This window comes from Malaclemys terrapin, chromosome 1 (assembly GCF_027887155.1).
Source record: "Malaclemys terrapin pileata isolate rMalTer1 chromosome 1, rMalTer1.hap1, whole genome shotgun sequence".
In the NCBI taxonomy this organism is placed as follows: domain Eukaryota; kingdom Metazoa; phylum Chordata; order Testudines; family Emydidae; genus Malaclemys; species Malaclemys terrapin.
The window spans coordinates 135,382,019-135,401,266 of NC_071505.1; the positions used below are offsets into that span (position 1 = coordinate 135,382,019).

Sequence of the window (19,248 nt, forward strand, 5' to 3'; positions counted from 1 at the left end):
TTAAGAGCCAGATCCTGCAACTCAGTCAGCATGGGCAGACCCCTATGCCTGCAGGGAGCCCCTTGTGCCCTCTCTTGACAGGCTGAAAGGGGTGTTTTGCAATTGTGTTAGCTCATTTATGTTAGCTTAGCATGATTGACAAGCCCCGTTCAACTGCAGGCTAACACATCTGAAGCTGTATTAATTGACTCTGGTGTAGCCTGGGGAATAGAGCTTCAAGTGTGTTAGTCTACAGCTTACTGAGACTTTCCAGTCATATTAAGGTAACTCCACCAAGCTAGCACAGCTGAGAAACGCACCCTTATTGTCCCTCGCCCTCTGGGAGGTGGTTTCCCCAGGGGGGAGTGAAGGGCCGGCTGCTGAGGAACCCCGGGAAGGTGGACCCCGAAGTGAGTAGGGGAAGGAATCCACCCCCTGGAACCCACTGCAGGTGGGGGAAGGGACTGAGGATAGCGGAGATCCCCGCCTAGAGTGACAGTGGTGGGGCGAGGCCAGGGCACCCTGGAGCCTACTACGGGTGAGGTAAGGGACTGGGAAAACCGGAGACCCCCACTTAAGTAAGTAGTAGTAGGGCAGGACTTCAGGGAATCCTGAAGCAGCCTAAGGGGCAGGCAGGACTCCCACCAGCAATAGGCTGAGTGGCCGGGTTGGTCCTGCGGCCCGAGGATTGGCAGCCCTCACCACCAGCAGTAGGCTGTGTGGCTGGGTAGGACTGTTATAGCAAAGATCCTCGATTAGGTGTAAACGTGGTTGTGATTGTGGGTCGTAAGATGGTCCAGGGACTTGCTGCAAGCGGGGTAAGGTACCGAAATAGCGGAGACCCCCGCTTTGGGTGAGTAAGTCCCTATCCTTTCTATCCGTTAAGACGATTGTGTCCCTCCTCGCTCGGAGAGCGGGGAAACCGTCCACATACTCCTAGGCAGTAGAGCAACCCATCCCATTCTCCTGAAGGTGGGCCGGTGCTCTCTGCTGGGGGAGGGGTGTACGGGGACCACCTCCTTGCTCGGAGAGCAGGGAGGCCCCAGGGAATCCGCCCGCATACTCCTAGGTAGTAGAGTATCCCATCCCGTTCTCTTGAAGGCCGGCCGGTGCTCTCTACTGGGGGAGGGGTGTACGGGGACCAAGCCTTTCCTAATCTTCTGTGTGGTTGGCCTACGACCGAAACCCTTCCCCAAATCTTCCTTTGGGAGCATGGACTCGCGTATGGAGTGAGCTCCAGCCCCTGGAATTCGTTTGCCAAAACCTGGAGCAATCGGGCATCCTACCCTGTTCCTCTCAGAGGCGGATTGGTAACTCGTTGCTGGACAGGGTGCATGTGAAGACCCCCCTTGTAAATCCTCCCCAGTGGTGTGAATGTTGGGGGGATTGGCCTCACCCCGAGCAATAGAGGCTAGGAAAATTGCTCTCGCCTGGAAAGGAGACCAAGGCTTACTGCAGTGTTCTAGTGTTGTTGTGTTGTTTAACCACTCTTTTGTGTATAATAGTAATTGCTTTGTTAAATAATTAATCCTCTCCTACAAGGAGAGTTAGCAAAAGCCCACCCTCCTTGCTGAATTGATGGTAAAACAATGCCTGTGCCCATGAAAAGAAGGATTGGGCCCAAAAGGGCAGGCAACCGCAGTTTAAGGAAGTTAGGAGAGGGAGGGTGAGGGGTTAACTCTGTAATTGTTGGTGGAAATTAAATAGTTGCAGAGTTGGCTTCTTACTTTCTTTCTTTTATAATAGTAATTGCTTGAATAATGGCATAAGCAGTAAAACTATGAATAAATGTTAAAAAAGAAATTCTTGGTTTCTTTGCAGCCATTCCTTTGGGAGTGTCTGTAAATAATCCAGGCAAAAGGTTATATAGGTAAAATCAATTGACTATGAAAAAGTTAGTTAAATTTGTTAAGAAACACTCCTGGTGTGTATAATTTTTTGTTTTATAAGTTTAAAATAAATTAATGTTGTTTTGGGGTTATAGAACCAAGAAAAATACTTTTGCCAAACAAAGTAAACTAGTGTTGTTTAGTTTTGGTATTTAGCATTTAATCTTTAAGGTAACTTAATGCTTTATAAGATATAAATTGTTTTAAATAAAGACCAAAGTTGTGGCTGCAGCAGGGTAGTCAAAGCCAGGAGAATGAAAAATTTTAAATCTGTTTTGGTAACAAATAGAAAGTAAAAGCTAATATCAACTAAAAAGCCACAAATAGAAATCTTGAAGTGATGCTGGGTACACCTTATACCCTGATCACCTTTGGCGCTCTCTGGATGGTTGCACCTCAGGTGCTCTGGCCCTATTTGCTTGCGTGCATCACCGGATGACTGTGCACCGTTGATTGCTGCAGTTAAGTAAAATTTTTCCTCTGTGGCCCAGCGCTACTGCCAGCGACGTAATAATTAGGTAGGCAGCACTTTTCCCTCTTTGGGAACTCTTTCTAAATATTTGGATTAATTTTCTTCAAATGTTTAAATGTTATAATTGTAAGTATGTGTTACTTTTAGTAAGGTATTTTCTTGTAAAAAGGGCAAATGCAGGATCTTGGGCGCAGGTTTTGCGGCAGTTTTTGCATTGGTAAAATATGTCATGCGGGGGCTGTTGTAAAGCTTTCGCTTAAGAATTTTGTATCACAATCTGGCATATCTGAACTAATTATAAAAGAGCTATGTGCAGCTTCACAGATCCAGTATGGCCAAATGCCCTTTGAAGGCCACTCCCAATCAAAAGACCAAATTCAGCCCTCATAAAAATTTTTACCAGAGCACCCAATGCAGCTACCGACAGTGCCCTGCTGGCCCTAGCTCAAATGTTCAGTCATTTAATAAATTACACCATAGCCAGGCACTAACAAATTGTGTTGGGTCCTTGTGTGGACCCAGTCTTCTAGTTTCAGTAAGTGGTGGGGAACTGGAGGGCTGGGTCTACATAGGGGTCCATCAGCAAAGAACTGCCGTGGCCCCATGCTAAGGGACTCTTGTCCACTGACAAATCCATTAAGCCTTCGGACCTTGCTAAGAAAACAACTTCTCCACCTGAGGCCATAATAAAGCCTCCAACCAAGCAAGGTGATTGTGCTAGTAACCCCTCCCTTGCAGCCTCATTGCCGGACCGCTAAGTGAACTAAGACTACGAAAACTTAAAGAATAGCTTGTGGAGGCTAGCCAAAACTACCTGAGACAGAGTGTTGGACGTTTTATCTTCAGGTAGTTTGACAAAAGAGAATGAAGCCAGAGCTGCCTGGGGATAAGACTTTTAATATTCCTCAGCCTCTCCTCCTTGACGAACTTGGGGTGGGAAGGGAAAAAGTCTAAACTTTAGCCAATCAGTGACCTCCGATTTGGCCTGTGTCATATTGCAATGTACTCCGGCTCTACATGGTTGCCCATCATTGTAGTCCCCGCTCCCCAGCTACTCCCCCTCGTGTCTTCTCCAGTTCCCATACAAATCTGTCTGGCCATGGCCTCAAAGAAATTCAAGTTTCAGACAGCAAATGTGGTATAGAACACCCTACCGATGGGATTATCGCTTCCAACAGTGGATTGTGCTAAATGCTACTGTAGGAACTATTATTTTCTCCTTTCCCCTTTCTGCTTTCCAAATAACTACTCTGTACCCCAATTGCTCCCAGGGAGCAGCCATTCGGCTGGCCCAGCTTGTGCAGTGGGAAAGTTTCCATCGGGGAAAAAGGGGCTTGGTGAAAGGAGTCTTACATGGTCTTACTGGAGCTGCTGCTATTTGGAATATAGACAAAGCCCAAGACCATAAAGAACGCCTGGGAAATTTAGAAAGGGCATCGGGCCTTATTACTGAGGCAGGACTCACTAACACCCAATCAGATATAAAAACTCTCCATACCTTATCAGGGTTGGGAACAACAACCCAAATCCTCTTAACAAGGATAATAAACACCCTCGTTTTAATAGGAAAAGACACTGGGTGGGATTTAGCGTGCAGCCAAATGCAAGATTTCTTTAACAACCTTTTGGCAAAAATGCGAACCGATGTTTTAAATCAGCGGTGGCCTGAAACCCTTACCACCACGGTAGGAGTGCCATCCAAGCTATGGAAGTGGAGGCATACCTGGACCCTATCTGATTGGGCCTGCAACTCCTCGGCATGCTCCTTCCATGCTTCGGGACCGGTAAATGGCTCCTGGGCTCCAGTGCACTTATTTGTGCCAGAACCCTGGGCGAATTGTCTATGGGACTGGGTTATCCACCGGCAGATATGGGAAGTTAAACCACCCCATGAACCTAGCCGTTTCATCACCACTCCCTATAATTTCGCTGCTCAACTTATCTGGGTGGGTATCGGAACCTTGTGGTCATTATGGCCCTTGTTACCCCACAGCTATTTTGCCTCCATAAATTGTATCCTGGAAAAGTGGTTAACGTTTTTAATTTGGCATGTTGGGAAGGAGAAGCGATAGGTAAAAATCCAGAGGGAAAATTACTATTTAGTAAGAGCCATGGATGTGCTCTGCCATCAGACCCCCACATCCCTATTCCCTTTCACCTTAACTTAACCACTGCACAAGGAAGCCGCTTTATTGTAAATAAATATAATGGAGATATCCTATCTCCTAGAACTGGAAGGGACCTTGAAAGGTCATCAAGTCCAGCCCCCTGCCTTCACTAGCAGGACCAAGTACTGATTTTGTCCCAGATCCCCAAGTGGCCCCCTCAAGGATTGAACTCACAACCCTGGGTTTAGCAGGCCAATGCTCAAACCACTGAGCTATCCCTCCCCCCATGTATGGCCTGCTAATCCTCAGGTTTATGTAACCCTCCATCCAAGTGTTCCTTTTACATTTGATTGGACTTCCCCTATCCCTAACCGCTTCCTAAACCTCACTTCTCTACTCCCTCTGCTCTTCAACTTATCTCACCTGCAAGACCAAATGCATGTAATAGAATACAACAAAGAGGCCAAAGCCTTCCAAACTGCTTATCAAGCACATACCTTATGCTCTTCCCACGCCATTGCATGCTTTGCCTCTAAGGAAATCGCCCAAGTTACGCCCAGTTGGCTAACCTCTTCTGCCCTTCCCATTCTATTTTGGATTGTTCTAGCAATTTGTTGCGAATTAATGTTGGCTGTTGCTTGTTGTCTATGTAAATTTTGCCATTTGCCCCGGCTCCTGGTTCAGCCCCGACCACCACCGAAAGCCCTTTTTATTTTCACAGATGTTCCCCACCCCACACTATATTGTCCCTCAGATCCGGAAATCGACCACCTTAGTGTCATTTCTAAATCCGAATACTGTCCTATGGCCCCTTTGTTTAATGATAGTAGTGATGCCGATAGGGCATCAGAGGAGGGAAATTGTGGGGAAATAGAGCAGGGGGGCCTTCTTTTTAATAGCCAGAGCTGTGAATCTGAAGGCCCCAAAATAAACCCTCCAACAGAGATCTGTTATGCTAACTACCCTTACACAAAGCAATACAGGCCAGGGCCCAGGCCAGGGCCTGAACTAGACTGGACTGCACAATTCCCTGCCAATCTCGGTCAAGTGTCATGACCAGAGGAGGGGGGGGGGGGCAAGGAGGCAAAGAATGAAAAAGCCCCAGCAGCAGCACTAATGAAATATGTTCATGACTAATGAAATATAATAACCACTTGTGTGAAGCAATAGGTAACTTTAGCTAAATGCAATTTCTTAACTCATGCTTTGGGTGATCTGTGACCCACTCTGTGATTCCAGCTATCTGCAAAAATAGCCAATCATAGATCCTCTTTAGGCGTCCCATGGAACCCCCACCCCCCAATCTTTAACCAAAAGACCCCGGAAAATAACGTGTCTTGAGAAATGTACCCAAACTGGTGCCAAGTACCACCCCGGAGAAAACCACCAAGCGCCCCTCTACCCAAATAAACACCCAATTCTCGGAAAATAATGAGGAAGGTACCAGGGGAGGGGGGGGGGGACTGACCCCAACCCTAGTTTCTTAACTCGCGGTTTAGGGGAGGGACTGACCCCAACCCTAATTTCTTAACTTGTGGTTTGGTGGAGGGGCTGACCCCAACCCCAGTTTCTTAACTCATGACGTATTGTTTGTACTTTGCTTGTGGTTTAATGAAATAAAAACCCGTCTGCGAGCGGCCCTTGGGGTGTCAGTCTTCGGACTGCACCCCAGTGCACTGGTATGTATGTCAATAAACTGGCCTCAGGCTTGAGTCTTTGAACTAAAATCATTGCGTGGGTGTCTTTGACCACAACAGGTGTGAGGTGTTGACAACGGCCATAACTGCAGCGATGGTCGCAGCGGGCTCCATGCTCGCAGTGCTGTGGTGTCTGCGCTGTCACTCACCAGAAAAGTGCGCGAAGTGATTGCCTGCCAGCGCTTTCAGGGAGGGAGGGCGGGAGTGACGGTTGAATGACGACAGTTACCCAAAATCACCCTCAACACATTTTTTGCCCCAGCAGGCATTGGGGGCTCGACTCAGAATTCCAATGGGCAGCGGGGACTGTGGGAACTGTAGGATAGCTGCCCACAGTGCACCGCTTCCAATGTCGACGCTTGCCCCATTAGTGTGGACTCACAAAATCGAATTACTGTCCTTAGTGTGGATACACACGTTCAACTTTTTAATATCGGTTCCACAAATTCGATTTAAGTAAAATCGAACTACTCTCATAGTGTAGACATACCCTAAGAAATTCAGAACACATCTGCTGAAAATATGTCTCAGATAAAAGTGCAAAATATGGTTCCGTATCCTGCTTTCCTTGGAGACAGCTGGGAGTTTTGCCTGCCTTGAAATCACCCCTGCTTCTGTTTCCATAGCTGAGTTATAATGCACAGTAAGCCCTATGATTGCAGGTGACCACTGATCTCCCTTACAATCTCACAGGGATGTGAGGGACACTTCCTGCTGGAAGGAGTTAAGAATGATTTCCTGTGAAAGACACTTAATTTTAAACCTCTGATTGATGCTAAAGATAAAACAATTGGCTTTTGGCCTTTCACTTTTAACACCCAGTTTTCTCTTTTCCCACCAGGGTCTCCCTTCGTTGTTAGCAAGACATGCACACCCCTGAGTATCAGCAGCACACCTTCAATCTCATCCTGTGAGACAACTAGTGCCAAATGCTTTTATAAGAGTACCTTGCAGCAGCCAATGATTGGCAGCCCTTACATTAGAATCCTGACTTGCCAGCTTCACACCCACATCTATTGATCTACTAGCCTAAAGCACCAGCCAATCATCGCCAGACAACAGGGCTGCAAAAGGAGCCACTCAGAAACAGCCAGCAAGAAGTTCTGAAGAAGCAGCCAATCGATATTTAACAGGACCTTGGGTCTCCATATGCAACACACCAGGGTGGGGGGATCGAGTCTCCTCACCAGCCCTGTATTCTCTTTGAGTAGGGGACAGGAGCTGGAGCAGATCCCTTTGTATCTGCAGTTGGAGATGTCTCTGTGCCTTCCACCTCGGTGATCAGGACAATCCAACAGTATTTATGTTTGCATTGTTGTTGCAGCCATGTTGGTCCCAGGAATGATTGAGACAAGGTGGACGAGGTAATTTCTTTTATTGGACCAATTCATGTTGGTAGAAGGGACAAGCTTTCAGGCTACACAGAGCTCTGTGAACTGAAGAAGAGCTCTGTGTAGCTCAAAAGCTTGTCTCTCTCACCAACAAAAGTTGGGTTCAATAAGAGAGATTACCTCACCCACCTTGTCTCAATCATATTTACTGCACCTTGAGACATTACCATTATCAAGTCAAAGCAATTAACTGTTTGCATCAGGAATTCACAAGCAGATCATTTTTATATGGATTTGTATTTCAGAGAGAATCTTTCCTGCTATTTTATTATTGGAGTTTATTTTTCTCTCACTGGATTTCTTGGTTTTATTTTCTGTATTATTTCTGACCATTAAGAAAGAACAGAATGAAACACAAAATGTTCCTTCAGAGGAAGCGCTGCTGTTAGTGCTTATATTTTACCGAAGTTTTAATGTGTCGTTTGCCTCCATCCCAATGTAATTCCAAGAGGCACCACATCAAACAGTGTAAGAACTGTAAAGACTTCAGTGCTACTGCAGTCTCATGCTTTCCCAGGAGGAGGCACAGAAGGGAATGGTGCAGGAATAGAGGCGGTGGGCAGCTCCTAGCTACCTGCTCCCAGCCTCTCTCAACAGGAAGGGAAGGTACAGGAGTGCTGGCTGTTGTGGGAGCTTCCAGATATTCCACTCCCAGCCTCTTGCCGTTGGCAATGGGGAAAGACTGCTGACTGGGAGTCGATGGGAGCACCCACCTACGTGATTCCCAGATATTCTGGGCAGGGGGCACTGTCTGGCACTGCCACTGTGTAACATGGAAAAATCACTTGTTCTCCTGGGTCTGCAAACAGCAATAGCAGGAAGTACAAAGCTTTGGCTGAAAAATGAGTGGGGGGTTTCCAGTGGCTATTCCTCTCTCCCCTCCTCTGCCCCAGTGATTTATGGTTGTGGCATTCCTGGGGCTGTGTGGGAGAGGGAGCCACACCCAGGTCTCCAAGCTGCAGACCGAGGTGGATAATGTATCATCGTATGTTGACCAAATGACCCTGGAAACCAGCAAAGCCCCAGGCAGGAGGGGAGGGCAGATGCAGCACCCAGAGCTGGGGAGCTCTGGAATGTCTGGGGCCAGCGAATGACTGATTTAGAAAGGGTGGGAGAGACTCCCCTCCTCGCCAAATAAATCACTTCTCTCCTCTCTCAGGGAGTAAAGCCTCCCTACCACTTTGCTGGAGGAGTTCTCCACAATGCACAGGCCATAAAGGCCCCAAGGCCGGATGGCAGTTGCCCTTTGTGTGGCCACAGCAACCTCTGTGTTCAGTAGGGAAAGGGGGTGCTTATAAATGGATCTGGTCCGAAGCTGCCTTCACTGGAAAGGGGGCATAGAAAGAGAACAGGCTGGCAAATACCTTTGTGCCTGTATAAAGAAAGTCTTCTGTGTCCCTGCTCTGTCCTTCATCACTTGCGAAAACTCCCCTTCCTCCAGGACAGCCAAAGAGGTTAGAAATGGGGAAGACTTCTCAGGTCACTCATCCATTCCCTTTCCCCACTCCCTCCCATGCTCCTCCCACTAGCCCCCAGCCCCTCCGCTTCTAGGGCAAGATTGTTCCCTGCAGTCTAATCTCCAGGGCGCTGAGTGGTTACCATCCCTTCGCTCTGAGCAATGCCAGCTCTCATGAACAGGAACTGAAAGAGATAAAGTGTCTCAGTTAAGAGAGAAAAAGACCATCCCACAGACCAGGAGGCTAGAAGAAAGGAAAAGGAAGCCATGACTTCTTCCACAGAGACCGGTATGTGTGTAGGCGAAAGAGAGAATGTGTGTGTCTGTCTATGTGTATCCGAGTTGTGTGATTATTTGAGGTGAATGATTGTGTATATGTGTGCATGTTGTATGTTTGCATGTGTTTGTGAGCACTTGTGATCATGCAGGGATGTGTAGGAGTGGATGTTTGGATATGGGGTTCTTTGTATAATGCATATGTTTTTATCGGTGTGTATTTGAATCTCTGTGTATGTGTTTCTGGGTGCAGGGGCATATGTGTCTATGCTTGCATGCCTAGGTATAAAATGTGTGTTAAGATTTGTCCCTAAAGGATGCAAATTATTGAAAATACAAGTCTCAAGGGGAGGGTGGCTGACTCAGGGGAACTGAGATTGGAATAGTGCTGAGATAATCTCTGGGGTAAGAAATGCAAGCAAGCCCCAGGTAGTAGCAGGGGGTGGCAGGGTTACCAGCTGATCCAAGAGAGTCAAGGAATGGGATAGGAGACCTGTCTGCAGCACTGGGCCTGAGCCAGCACCAGGTGAGGGAGACTGGATGGCCCGGGGTTTGGGGGCTGGGATACGGAGCCTTTCATTCCTAGGGCATTGCTTCTGATGCAGCCCCAGGCTGGTTATAACCATGTCATGGCAGCCAGTGTTGAATGAAAAGTATTTATTTTTGTATTCCTTCAAGAGAGTGAACATAGTTCTCTGTCTGTGAATTAGCCGATCGAGCTCCTAGCAGTCATGTACCCACATCATTGGGAGCACTGCTATTAAGAGTCCCTCTTGCAAGTAGGGTAGCGAAAACTGACTTTGCTCTGGGACAAAAAGGGTTAAAATCTGACACACCAAGAGCGTTCTTAAACTCCCTTTGAACTTTATCTAATCCCCTTGCAAAGGCGCCAAGATGTTTCCTCCCAGGCCTGGGAACCAAGGTCACTAGGTCTATATTTTCATTCTTTCTGCTATCGCCTTCAAGGTTCCTACGAACCAAACCAGTTGCACAAGAGCAGGATGGCAGCTCCATTCCGGGAGCTCAGGGATGCATGCGAGGTTCTGGAGAAAGGGACTCAAAGGAAAATCACAGACAGGAGAGACTGAGAGCACGGGGAAGAGGAGCCGTGTCAGTAACATGGGGCAATTTGGCAGGATCTAACATCACAAAGAACAAACATTACCCTAATGTCTTCCAGGCTGAGCCCTTCCAAAACGTTTCACGAGCTGATGCAAAGGGCCTGATTCTCCTCTTACACCACTCTAAGTGAGGAGGGACTCCACTGAAATAAACGGAGTTGCACTGAAGTACAAATGGTGTCAGAGGAGAACCTCTGGGGTGGAGCATGGCCACTGTTTAGCAGAGCACAGCAACAGCACACAGCTGACTGCGAGTGAAGAAAAATCTAGTAGCCAGCTGAAACTACAGGGAGAATTGTTGGGAGACAAAGTACAGTAACACAAATGAGAATTTACCCAGGACACCAGGGTTAACAATGCTACTCCTACAAAGAGTGTCAAGGGATTCTAACCACCCCATCCTTGGTCTTATATCTCATCTAGAGACATCCCCAGCACCACACCAGGGTTACAGGGTAGTGGTGTCTCAGAGGAGAGAGCATCCCCTACTGAACCTGCCACCCCACTCCCTGCAGCACAGCGCCCCTTAGTGCTATGCTAGGGTCAGTGCTGACTCAGAGAGAAGAGCACCCGCTACTGATCCACGTACCTGACTGCTGATTCTGAGAGAAGAAATCCCCTACAAAGTCACTGCTTCCTGATATATTAAAGCTGTCTGTGGTAGTCTCCCATCCAATTTCCAACCCAGTTAAACTCCTTAGGCGTAAGGAGTATATATCCCCAGAGGGCACCGTGCATAGCACCCCTCAGGTAAGGATGACAGTACATAGCAGAAAGCTGGTGCAATTAGGAAGGAGCAGGGTCACATTTCTCTGGACTTCCACTGTAAGGAATAAGTGGGTGTGAATGGTCACTGATTTCCTAAGATGCTGTCCTGGATCCCTGGGATGAGAACTGGGATCCCAAAAATCGCCTCCACCCCCAACCCACCCTGTATTTGTACTAGCTCATAGGTGACTCTCCGTTCTCTCTTCCAGTAGGTCATCCATCCAGAAGTGCTAGCCACAGGTAAGAATGACAGCTCTAGTCTGGTACGTAACGGGTGCCACAGAGAATTTCAGAGGGAGTGGAGGGAGGGTGGATTTTCTTCCCCTTAAACTTCTGCTATCTCAAAAGCATCTTGCTATTTTCCTTTCCTTTCTCCTCTCTCTGTCTTTTTCATAGTGATCTAGGTCCTGGTGCAGTACACTGCAGCCATGGTGCCTTGCTTTATTGTAGACAGAATTATTGCCTTCCTTTACAATCAAGCTGCAGCTCAGACTGAACCCCTGATCCAGAAGTCCCAGGTATCATATATCCCATTATTAGAGACAGGACCTGGGGACACACAGTCATACAGGCAGCTTGTCTGACAGCAAAGAGGCGGTACTAAGACCATACAAACTGTCCCTCTCCCATCCTCACCCTCTGTCTCTTTTGCTACATGGGAGTCATTAAAGATACCAGTGATGGAATGTGGGTTTCAGGTGGAAGATACAGCCAAAGGAATTTAGGGCGATCTTTGACCCCAGCGCATTTCCCAAGCTGACCTACCTACTCTATGAAATTAAGTGGGGCAGCAGCACGAAGTTCTGGAGGAAGTGGTGCCCGAACACCCCCACCCAGCATGCTGAAATCAACTGCCTGGAAAATGACTTCAAGGCGATACACCACAGGCCTTCAGTGCGCTGCTCCATCATCTGGTTCCTGTCTTGGAGCCCCTGTGGGCTGTGTTGCAGACTGATCATTCACTTCCTACGGGCCCATCCCAAAGTGTCCCTGCAAATCTACATAGGGCGGCTCTTCAGGCTCAGAGATGAACGGAACCGGCAAGGCCTCAGGGACCTGGTGAGCAGTGGAGTGAACATTTACATCATGAGCCTGCCAGGTAACACTGCCCAAGGTTACAGGTACCTCAGTTCTGGACACTGGGGAATGGGACATGAAGCCTTTCACTTCTAAGCCACTGGTGCCAGTTAGGTCCCAGGCTAGTAGTGCATGAAAGTCATTCCGGTTTGATGGCCATATGAAATGAGCTGGTGAGGGTCAATCCACAATCAGACACTGCCATATTGGCCAAACATTGATTCATTTCTAGGGAAATGTGGTGGGGGTGGAGGTCAATGGGTTGGTTCAAATATTTGCACATGCTATTCCCTGCAGAGAGAGTGGAGTTTTAACAACTTATCTTACCCCCTGCTTTTTCTCTGTCTCCCCCCATATCCTCCTGCTGGTTCTGCCTGTTCCCTTCTCAGAGGGTGGGGAAGCTCTTGGAGAGAACTATCCCCCCCATAAGGCTACCTGGAGTCAGATAGATCCCCAGCCATCACAGGTACAAGAGCCACCCTCATGAGGCACGCTCTTAGGGTACAGCGCTGTAGGCTACATCACTTATGTCTCAAACCAACCCCATTAGGAGCTCGGTGTCAGCTCCATACTGTCCAAGTTTCAGAAAGTCTTTGGTATATAGTATCAGAGGGGTAGCCGTGTTAGTCTGATGAAGTGGGCATTCACCCACGAAAGCTTATGCTCCAATACAGGACCCTCTGTTGCTTTTGGTATATAGGCGTCCCTTCCACTTTTGAGCATGTGGGCATGTCTTTATGTTGTTGTTCTTAGTGCCATTTTCTCCTCCCTGGGTCACTGTGTCCTGAGCAATAATGAGGACATCCCCTTCATCTTGAGATTGGAGCTTCACGCAGGGCAGGCATCTCCAGGTGCCAGTGTAATGCCAACAAGCTACTGTCATCGGCGGGCAGGATTGAACCTGGAGCGTCTGGAGCTTAGTGCACGAGCCTCTACCGCATAAGCTAAAATCCAACTGGCTGGTAGCTAAGGCTGTGGAGCAGACTCATTTAACTCCCTCTCTAAGTGGTCTTGGTGCCACTAGATGGGACAGAACACCAAACCCAGGAGCTGTGTGGGTTACACCAGCAGTTCAAGTGTCACCTCTATCAAGGCTTCTCCTCCCTTGCCTTGATCAAACTCAGGGCAGGTGATGATTGGTGTATCAGTCCCTTTGTTGTATCCTTCACCGTGTGACTAGTAATCTTGTTATTCACTCAGCTTATGACTACTGTTGGAGAACATTTGTCGACCACCAAGTCAGAGAAGATGATATTTACTGGCCCTGCTACTTCACTCCATGGATGATATTCTATATGCTTGAATTCCAGTGTATCCTGCAGGTTGGTAGGTGCTTAATGCTGGGGTGGGGAGAGAATTGATCCAGAGTCACATGTAGGTAAAAGGAGATGGTCCTGTGGTTGAAGCATAGAACTGGTAGTCAAGAGACCAGAGCTCTCTTCCTGGCTCTTCACAGAGGGAATCAAATTCAGCCATGGAGTAAATGGGCAGAACTCCATTGAAGTGAGGTTGCACCAGATTAGACCAGGAGGGTGGAATTTAGCCTAAGGAGGACTATGTCCCATCACTAGGAGATTTCATGTCTCTCCATCGACATCTCCTCTGGCTCTGATGACCCATTTTCATGGCTCAGCTCTAATACATGGAGAGTGCCACCTGGGTTCATAGGGCCATTGTGTATTTTATGGATTTCCTTTCAAATTTCTTCTCAGTAACACTGTTGAAAAGTGGCCAGTGATTGCAGCTCAAGGGAAAGGTTCTTTATTGTTGCCACTTCCCTTGAAAAGCCCAAGTGACCCTATCATGATGCCATTGGACAGTTAGCTTCCAAAGTTCTTTTAATATCATTTTCTCTGTTTGTACCAGGGTCTACCTCCTTGTTTACAGATTTGGCTGAAGAATTACACTGGCTCACCTGTTTTCCAACTCGTTTTACAGGAATCTCATAGAAAAATACTCTGGCAAAGTCTCCACACAGCAAACAGTCACCAGCAGCGACTGATTTTCAGGCCTAGGTCATCAGCTGAGCACTGGTACCCATCAATGTATTTTCCTGGACCACCAGTCAGTCACAAGCAGTGACCTGTGCTCAAGCCTAGACACAAGTCAATCAACAGCGTACACCAACATACTATCCTGGAGCACCAACCATTGTTCAAGCCTGAACCATCAACCAGGCAAAGGGTTGGCCCAGTCTTGTACCTTGGTGTATAGCTATGATTGGATGCTTGTATACAGGTAGGGTTTTTGTTTTTGTTTTGGAATATCTACAGTACAAGTGAAGATTGTGATTGTAGCAAAGGTAGGTGTGCCTGTGTTATCTCTAAACTGATGAGAACAGGTGACAATAGTAGTGTAGATGTGGTGACATGGCCTTCAGAGCAGGTTAGCAACCAGAGTATATAGACAGGTTCCCTGGAGGATTTGTACTCTGGTTGCTAGCCCATGCTGAAGCCCATGCCATGACATCTACACTACTATTGTTACCTGTACTCCACTAGATTAAAGCTAACATGGATATGCTTTACCATGGTACAATCACACCTTCATTTGCAGTGTAGACATTCCAAAAAGTAACTACCTGTCTACAAGCATCCAGTTACAGCTACACACCCAGATACAAAACTTGGCCATCAACCAATTAACAGAATGACCAGCATCATCATTATACTGACCTGGACCATTGTCCAATCTCATGAATAGATGACCCTAATGTCTCCTATTGAATTAACTGAAATGAGCTAGATTCTGTTTTCATCTACATTGGTGTAAATCCTGAGTAACTACACTGAATTCACTGGAGTTACTCTAGATTTGTACCAATGCAAATGAGATCACGGGCAGAAGAAGAGGTGTGTATTTCCTAAGGAGCAATCCTTGTTCTAGGTACATTTAGGGAAGAGTGCTTTAGTAAATTACATTACTATAGATACAGCTCAGGTATGCCTAGTGCCTTATCAATGATCCGTAATTAGCAATAATTTCAAACTGGAGATGCAAAGAGGAGATTTTAAAGTGAGTGCACTTGTGAATTGGAGTAACAGCCTCAGTTTTATACCCTGCAGAATTGCAAGTGGCTTTGAATGACGTCTAAATATTAGTCTTTTAGACTATAATGAGTTCTTAGCCCCCATCTACACTAGACATTCAGCCATGCCAGGGAACTGGCTACATGCTCAGTTGACCCCTGAACCAGTCACAATCATTGCTCCAATTTGTAGGGAAGGCCAGAACTTTCATAATCAGGTTACAACTGAGACACAGTTAACTTCCCCTCTCTAAGTAGGACCCAGAAGCCCAATCCTGCATACACAAACTTGAATAACTTTTGAAGCCAATAGGATGGTCCATCTGAGTATATTTATTCACATGGTAAGTGGTTGGAAAACTGGGCCAAATATTAAGGGGCAACCAGGTTAGGGGTAATGGTGTTGCAAACAGAGTCCCCAGGAGTGTTGTAGTTGTAATGTAGGCAGGGCCTTATTAGACGAGATCTTCACTTGCCAGAGATCAAGGAGGTGAAGAGCATATGACTAATGGTAATGAGAATGACACATTCCGAAAATATATTTCTCAGAGCTTTGAATGTATGTTTTCATTGTTTAGCTGTAATTTGGGTCATGTTGCTTCAATATGATCCCTAATGATATTCCATAATTGTGATAAATGAAGGGGTGGGGGAGCTCTCTTTTATGGACCCAGCCAGCCAGTTAGCTGTAAAATCCCTCTTGGTAGCTGTTCTCTAGTTGCTTTACCTGGAAAGTGTTAAAAAGTCTGACTGAATGCATAGGTAAAAGGAAGTGAGTGGCCAACTGGCCAAAAGAGCCAATGGGAAGGCTAGAACTTTTTAAAATTGAAAGACTCCCCTTTGGTCAGTCTGTGTTGTTCTCCCAGAGAGCAGGGACAGGACTGAAACTATGCTGTAAAAAGCTTTAAGCCAGGTATGAAAAATCATCAGATCATACCTAGAAACTACGTATTGAAAACCCCAGATATGTAAGTAGATCAGGAAATGTCTAGGAAGATGCGATTAGGTTTATTTCTTTTATTTCTTTATGGATTGTGGACTCCTCTGTACTAGTCCCCAAATGCTTTTGTTTTGCTTGTAACCATTAAGCTGGACCTCAAGAAAACTATTCTTGATGCTTAATTATTATATTTGCTCTTTTAAAATATAGCAATAGCCTAAGTTTCAGATGTATTTTCTTTTTTTGTTTGTTTTTAATAAAATTTACCTTTTTTAAGAACAGGATTGGGTTTTTGTGTCCTAAGAGGTTTGTGCATATGTTGTTTAATTAGCTGGTGGCAACAGCTGATTTCATTTGTTTTCTTTCTCAGCTCTTACCCGGGGGGGGGGGGGTGAAAGGGCTTGAAGGTACCCCACAGGGAGGAATTCCCAAGTGCACCTTCCTGGCTTCAAAGGGTTTTTTTGCATTTGGGTGGTGGCAGCATCTACCCATCCAAGGTCAGAAAAAAGCTGTAACCTTGGGAGTTTAATACAAACCTGGAGTGGCCAGTATTAATTTTTAGAATCCTTGCGGACCCCCACTTTCTGCACTCATAGTGCCAGAGTGGGGAATCAGCCTTGACAACAATGACCAGGAGTAATATGTGTTTGGCTCTCGAAAAGATGTGAATGCCCTGCTTTTTGATGGCTGTGCTTTGGTTACTGTTGTCTTAAGTCAGGAAGCCATTTGCAATTAACAACAACTTTATTTAACCTACAAATGTATGAACAATGCTAGTTTTTTTTATGGGCCAGACAGTAGATGGCACTCTTTCTATTAGGTAGCTATACACACATATATACTGCTATGTATATCATTTATATAGCACTCACCAAATAGTTGTTCTTTTCCTTTTTCTTTCATTAACTGAGGTGTTTCCTAAACATCCTTTTAGATTTAGCTATTTCTTGGAGGAGTTACATCTCAGTTGGAAATCTAATAAAGCACATGTCAGCTATGAAAATGATGTCAATGTGCCCAAAAGGCCTGATTTGCAAAATGTCAGTTCCAAAATTGCATGCACAAAAATGCAGGCACATTTGTGTAAGTAACGCATGGGTAATTACCATGATAGTGCAGGCAGGCTGGATAATTACACCTACAAATGACAAGAGATGCATCTAGCCTTTTGTATGTTCATTTGTGGAAATGGAATATGCAATTTAAGCATGGAAATGTACATGAAATTTTGCATACATAATTGTATGACCGATTTTCTGAAAGCCAGGCCCAATAGGAGCACACATGTATATTTCAGGGTGGCACTGACAGCATATATGTGCTGGATTTGAAAAAGGACTGGGTATTTTATTGACCATGATCGACAATTGTGCCTAAGCCAGCTAAAATGGCAGTATTACTCATCAGCTGTCATGCATAGCAGAGACTGGGATTGAGGGGTGTCAGGAAGGAATTTTTCTCCCACTTACAGCATTGTAGAGTTATTCAGGTGCAACATGGGCACTTTTGTGTGATGTTGGCCACTGCAGCATGACAGATACCAGACTAGATGGAATGAGGGCTTGATCTGACATTACAGGTTCTGTGCTCTGGCTTTCCCCCGGGGATCTCCATAGGGAGCATACCTCTGGGATTCACCTACACAATACCGGCATCTTCCTTACTCACAAGCAGGACCTGGGGTAGATCCCCTGGAATCTCCATTGAGAATTAATGCTTGATCCAAGTTATAAATAAGGAAGGAAGCCTAGGATCAATTCCCCACTATCTCCATAGGGAATATAATTGGTGAAGTGAAACCCATATTAGAATCATAGGGTTAGAAGGGACTGCAAGGGTCATCTAGTCTAACCCCCTGCCAAGACATAGGATTTGTTGTGTATTTACAGTCTATAAAAGAATTTGGGATCCTTGGGGATTAAATGCAAAGTTATTACATTGTATTCACCTCTGTTTCTACTCTGGATGGAATCACCCTGTGTAATCCTGCTGGGATGAGTTTACAAAGCAAATTTAGTGCAGCCAGTGCCTTTATGATAAATCATCTTACTAATGGATTGCTTGTATAAGACCCAGGTTGTTTGGTGCCTACCTACTACAGTACATGTTGGAAATGTGTGAACTAGATCAGATAGATTACTATAGCTAGATCAGCTAGATTAGATAAATGACCAAAGCTACTGTCAATACTATTAGAGGTTTGAAAGGAAATGACCTGTGATGGGTTTTGAACATTCAGTGCACATAGAGGAGCCTTTATTTGTCTACTGTGAGATTTCCTCTCTTTTCATTTCCCCCTTGGATTACTAGTGAATGCTACTTGGAATAAAATCCAGTGTCCCAACTTTAAGAAAGTGTTGCTTTTAGTAATACTTCTATAGCTCATCACTCTACAGAGGATTCCATGTTCCAAAAAGGGTAGTGACATTATGCGAGGGAGTGCTCTCTGCTGACCAAGGCCCTGAGCTATGCTCAAAATAGGAGACCTGGTTCGCTTCCCAGCTCTACTACCTCCTTGTTTTGTGACCTTGTGCAAATCAGCGTCTCAGTTTCCTCCTCTGTAAATTGTGGACAGTGAGGTTTACCTCCTTGTATGGGGAAGGGTTGTGGTCTATTTATTATAAGTCTTGCCTGCATGTTAAGTATCACTCACTTTGCCTCTTTCCATTGATATTTCCAAAGTGTAGGTTGCCTGACCACTATAACGCTCTGCGTTTGATGTGTGACGTTGTAATGATTTAAAGGGCAAATGTGAGGGGATGCCATTGGTTTATCCCTAAAATAACCAGCATGTCTAGGATTCAGCTTTAACATCTGGATTATGTTCCAAGCTTTTCTTCCAGCTTCATAACCCTTATATGGCTCATCTCTGGAACAGACCACAAAAGCTAAGGCTCAGACATAGGTTTGGAAGCAGTAAATGCTGATTTCACTGCACACACACAAACCCGTGAGAAAAAATTTCCACTGATAATAATCAAAATTTACATCTAGGCAAAGTAAGGGAAATGCTGCTTGAAAACGTATTAGACTTTTATTTAAGGCT

At 45.9% G+C, this 19,248-nt stretch overlaps 1 protein-coding gene across 7 annotated transcripts; it reads left to right on the top strand.

Annotated features, from left to right (window-relative positions):
- The first annotated feature begins 9,040 nt into the window (after positions 1-9,040).
- Positions 9,041-16,481, top strand: LOC128843321 (C->U-editing enzyme APOBEC-1-like). Of its 7 annotated transcripts, none has more exons than XM_054040141.1 (6): positions 9,041-9,281; positions 11,367-11,397; positions 11,856-12,256; positions 12,624-12,700; positions 13,435-13,556; positions 14,173-14,257. In XM_054040141.1, the coding sequence occupies exons 1-5, from the start codon at positions 9,260-9,262 to the stop codon at positions 13,519-13,521; spliced, it is 618 nt and encodes a 205-aa protein (XP_053896116.1). In that variant the 5' UTR covers positions 9,041-9,259; the 3' UTR covers positions 13,522-13,556; positions 14,173-14,257. The 7 variants fall into 7 exon arrangements, with proteins under 7 accessions (XP_053896116.1, XP_053896107.1, XP_053896099.1 ...); XM_054040132.1 differs by having other exon boundaries at positions 9,042-9,281; positions 13,435-13,560; positions 14,101-14,190; XM_054040124.1 differs by having other exon boundaries at positions 9,045-9,281; positions 14,101-14,188.
- The last annotated feature ends 2,767 nt before the right edge of the window (positions 16,482-19,248 follow it).

What these genes read in the sequence shown, in the direction of transcription:
- LOC128843321 (XM_054040090.1), top strand. Translation starts at nt 9,260, where the DNA reads ATGACTTCTTCCACAGAGACCG. An exon ending in GACTTCTTCCACAGAGACCG is followed by an intron (nt 9,282 to 11,366) that starts GTATGTGTGTAG and finishes TCTCTCTTCCAG; the next exon opens with TAGGTCATCCATCCAGAAGT. An exon ending in TTACATCATGAGCCTGCCAG is followed by an intron (nt 12,257 to 13,434) that starts GTAACACTGCCC and finishes TTATTCACTCAG; the next exon opens with CTTATGACTACTGTTGGAGA.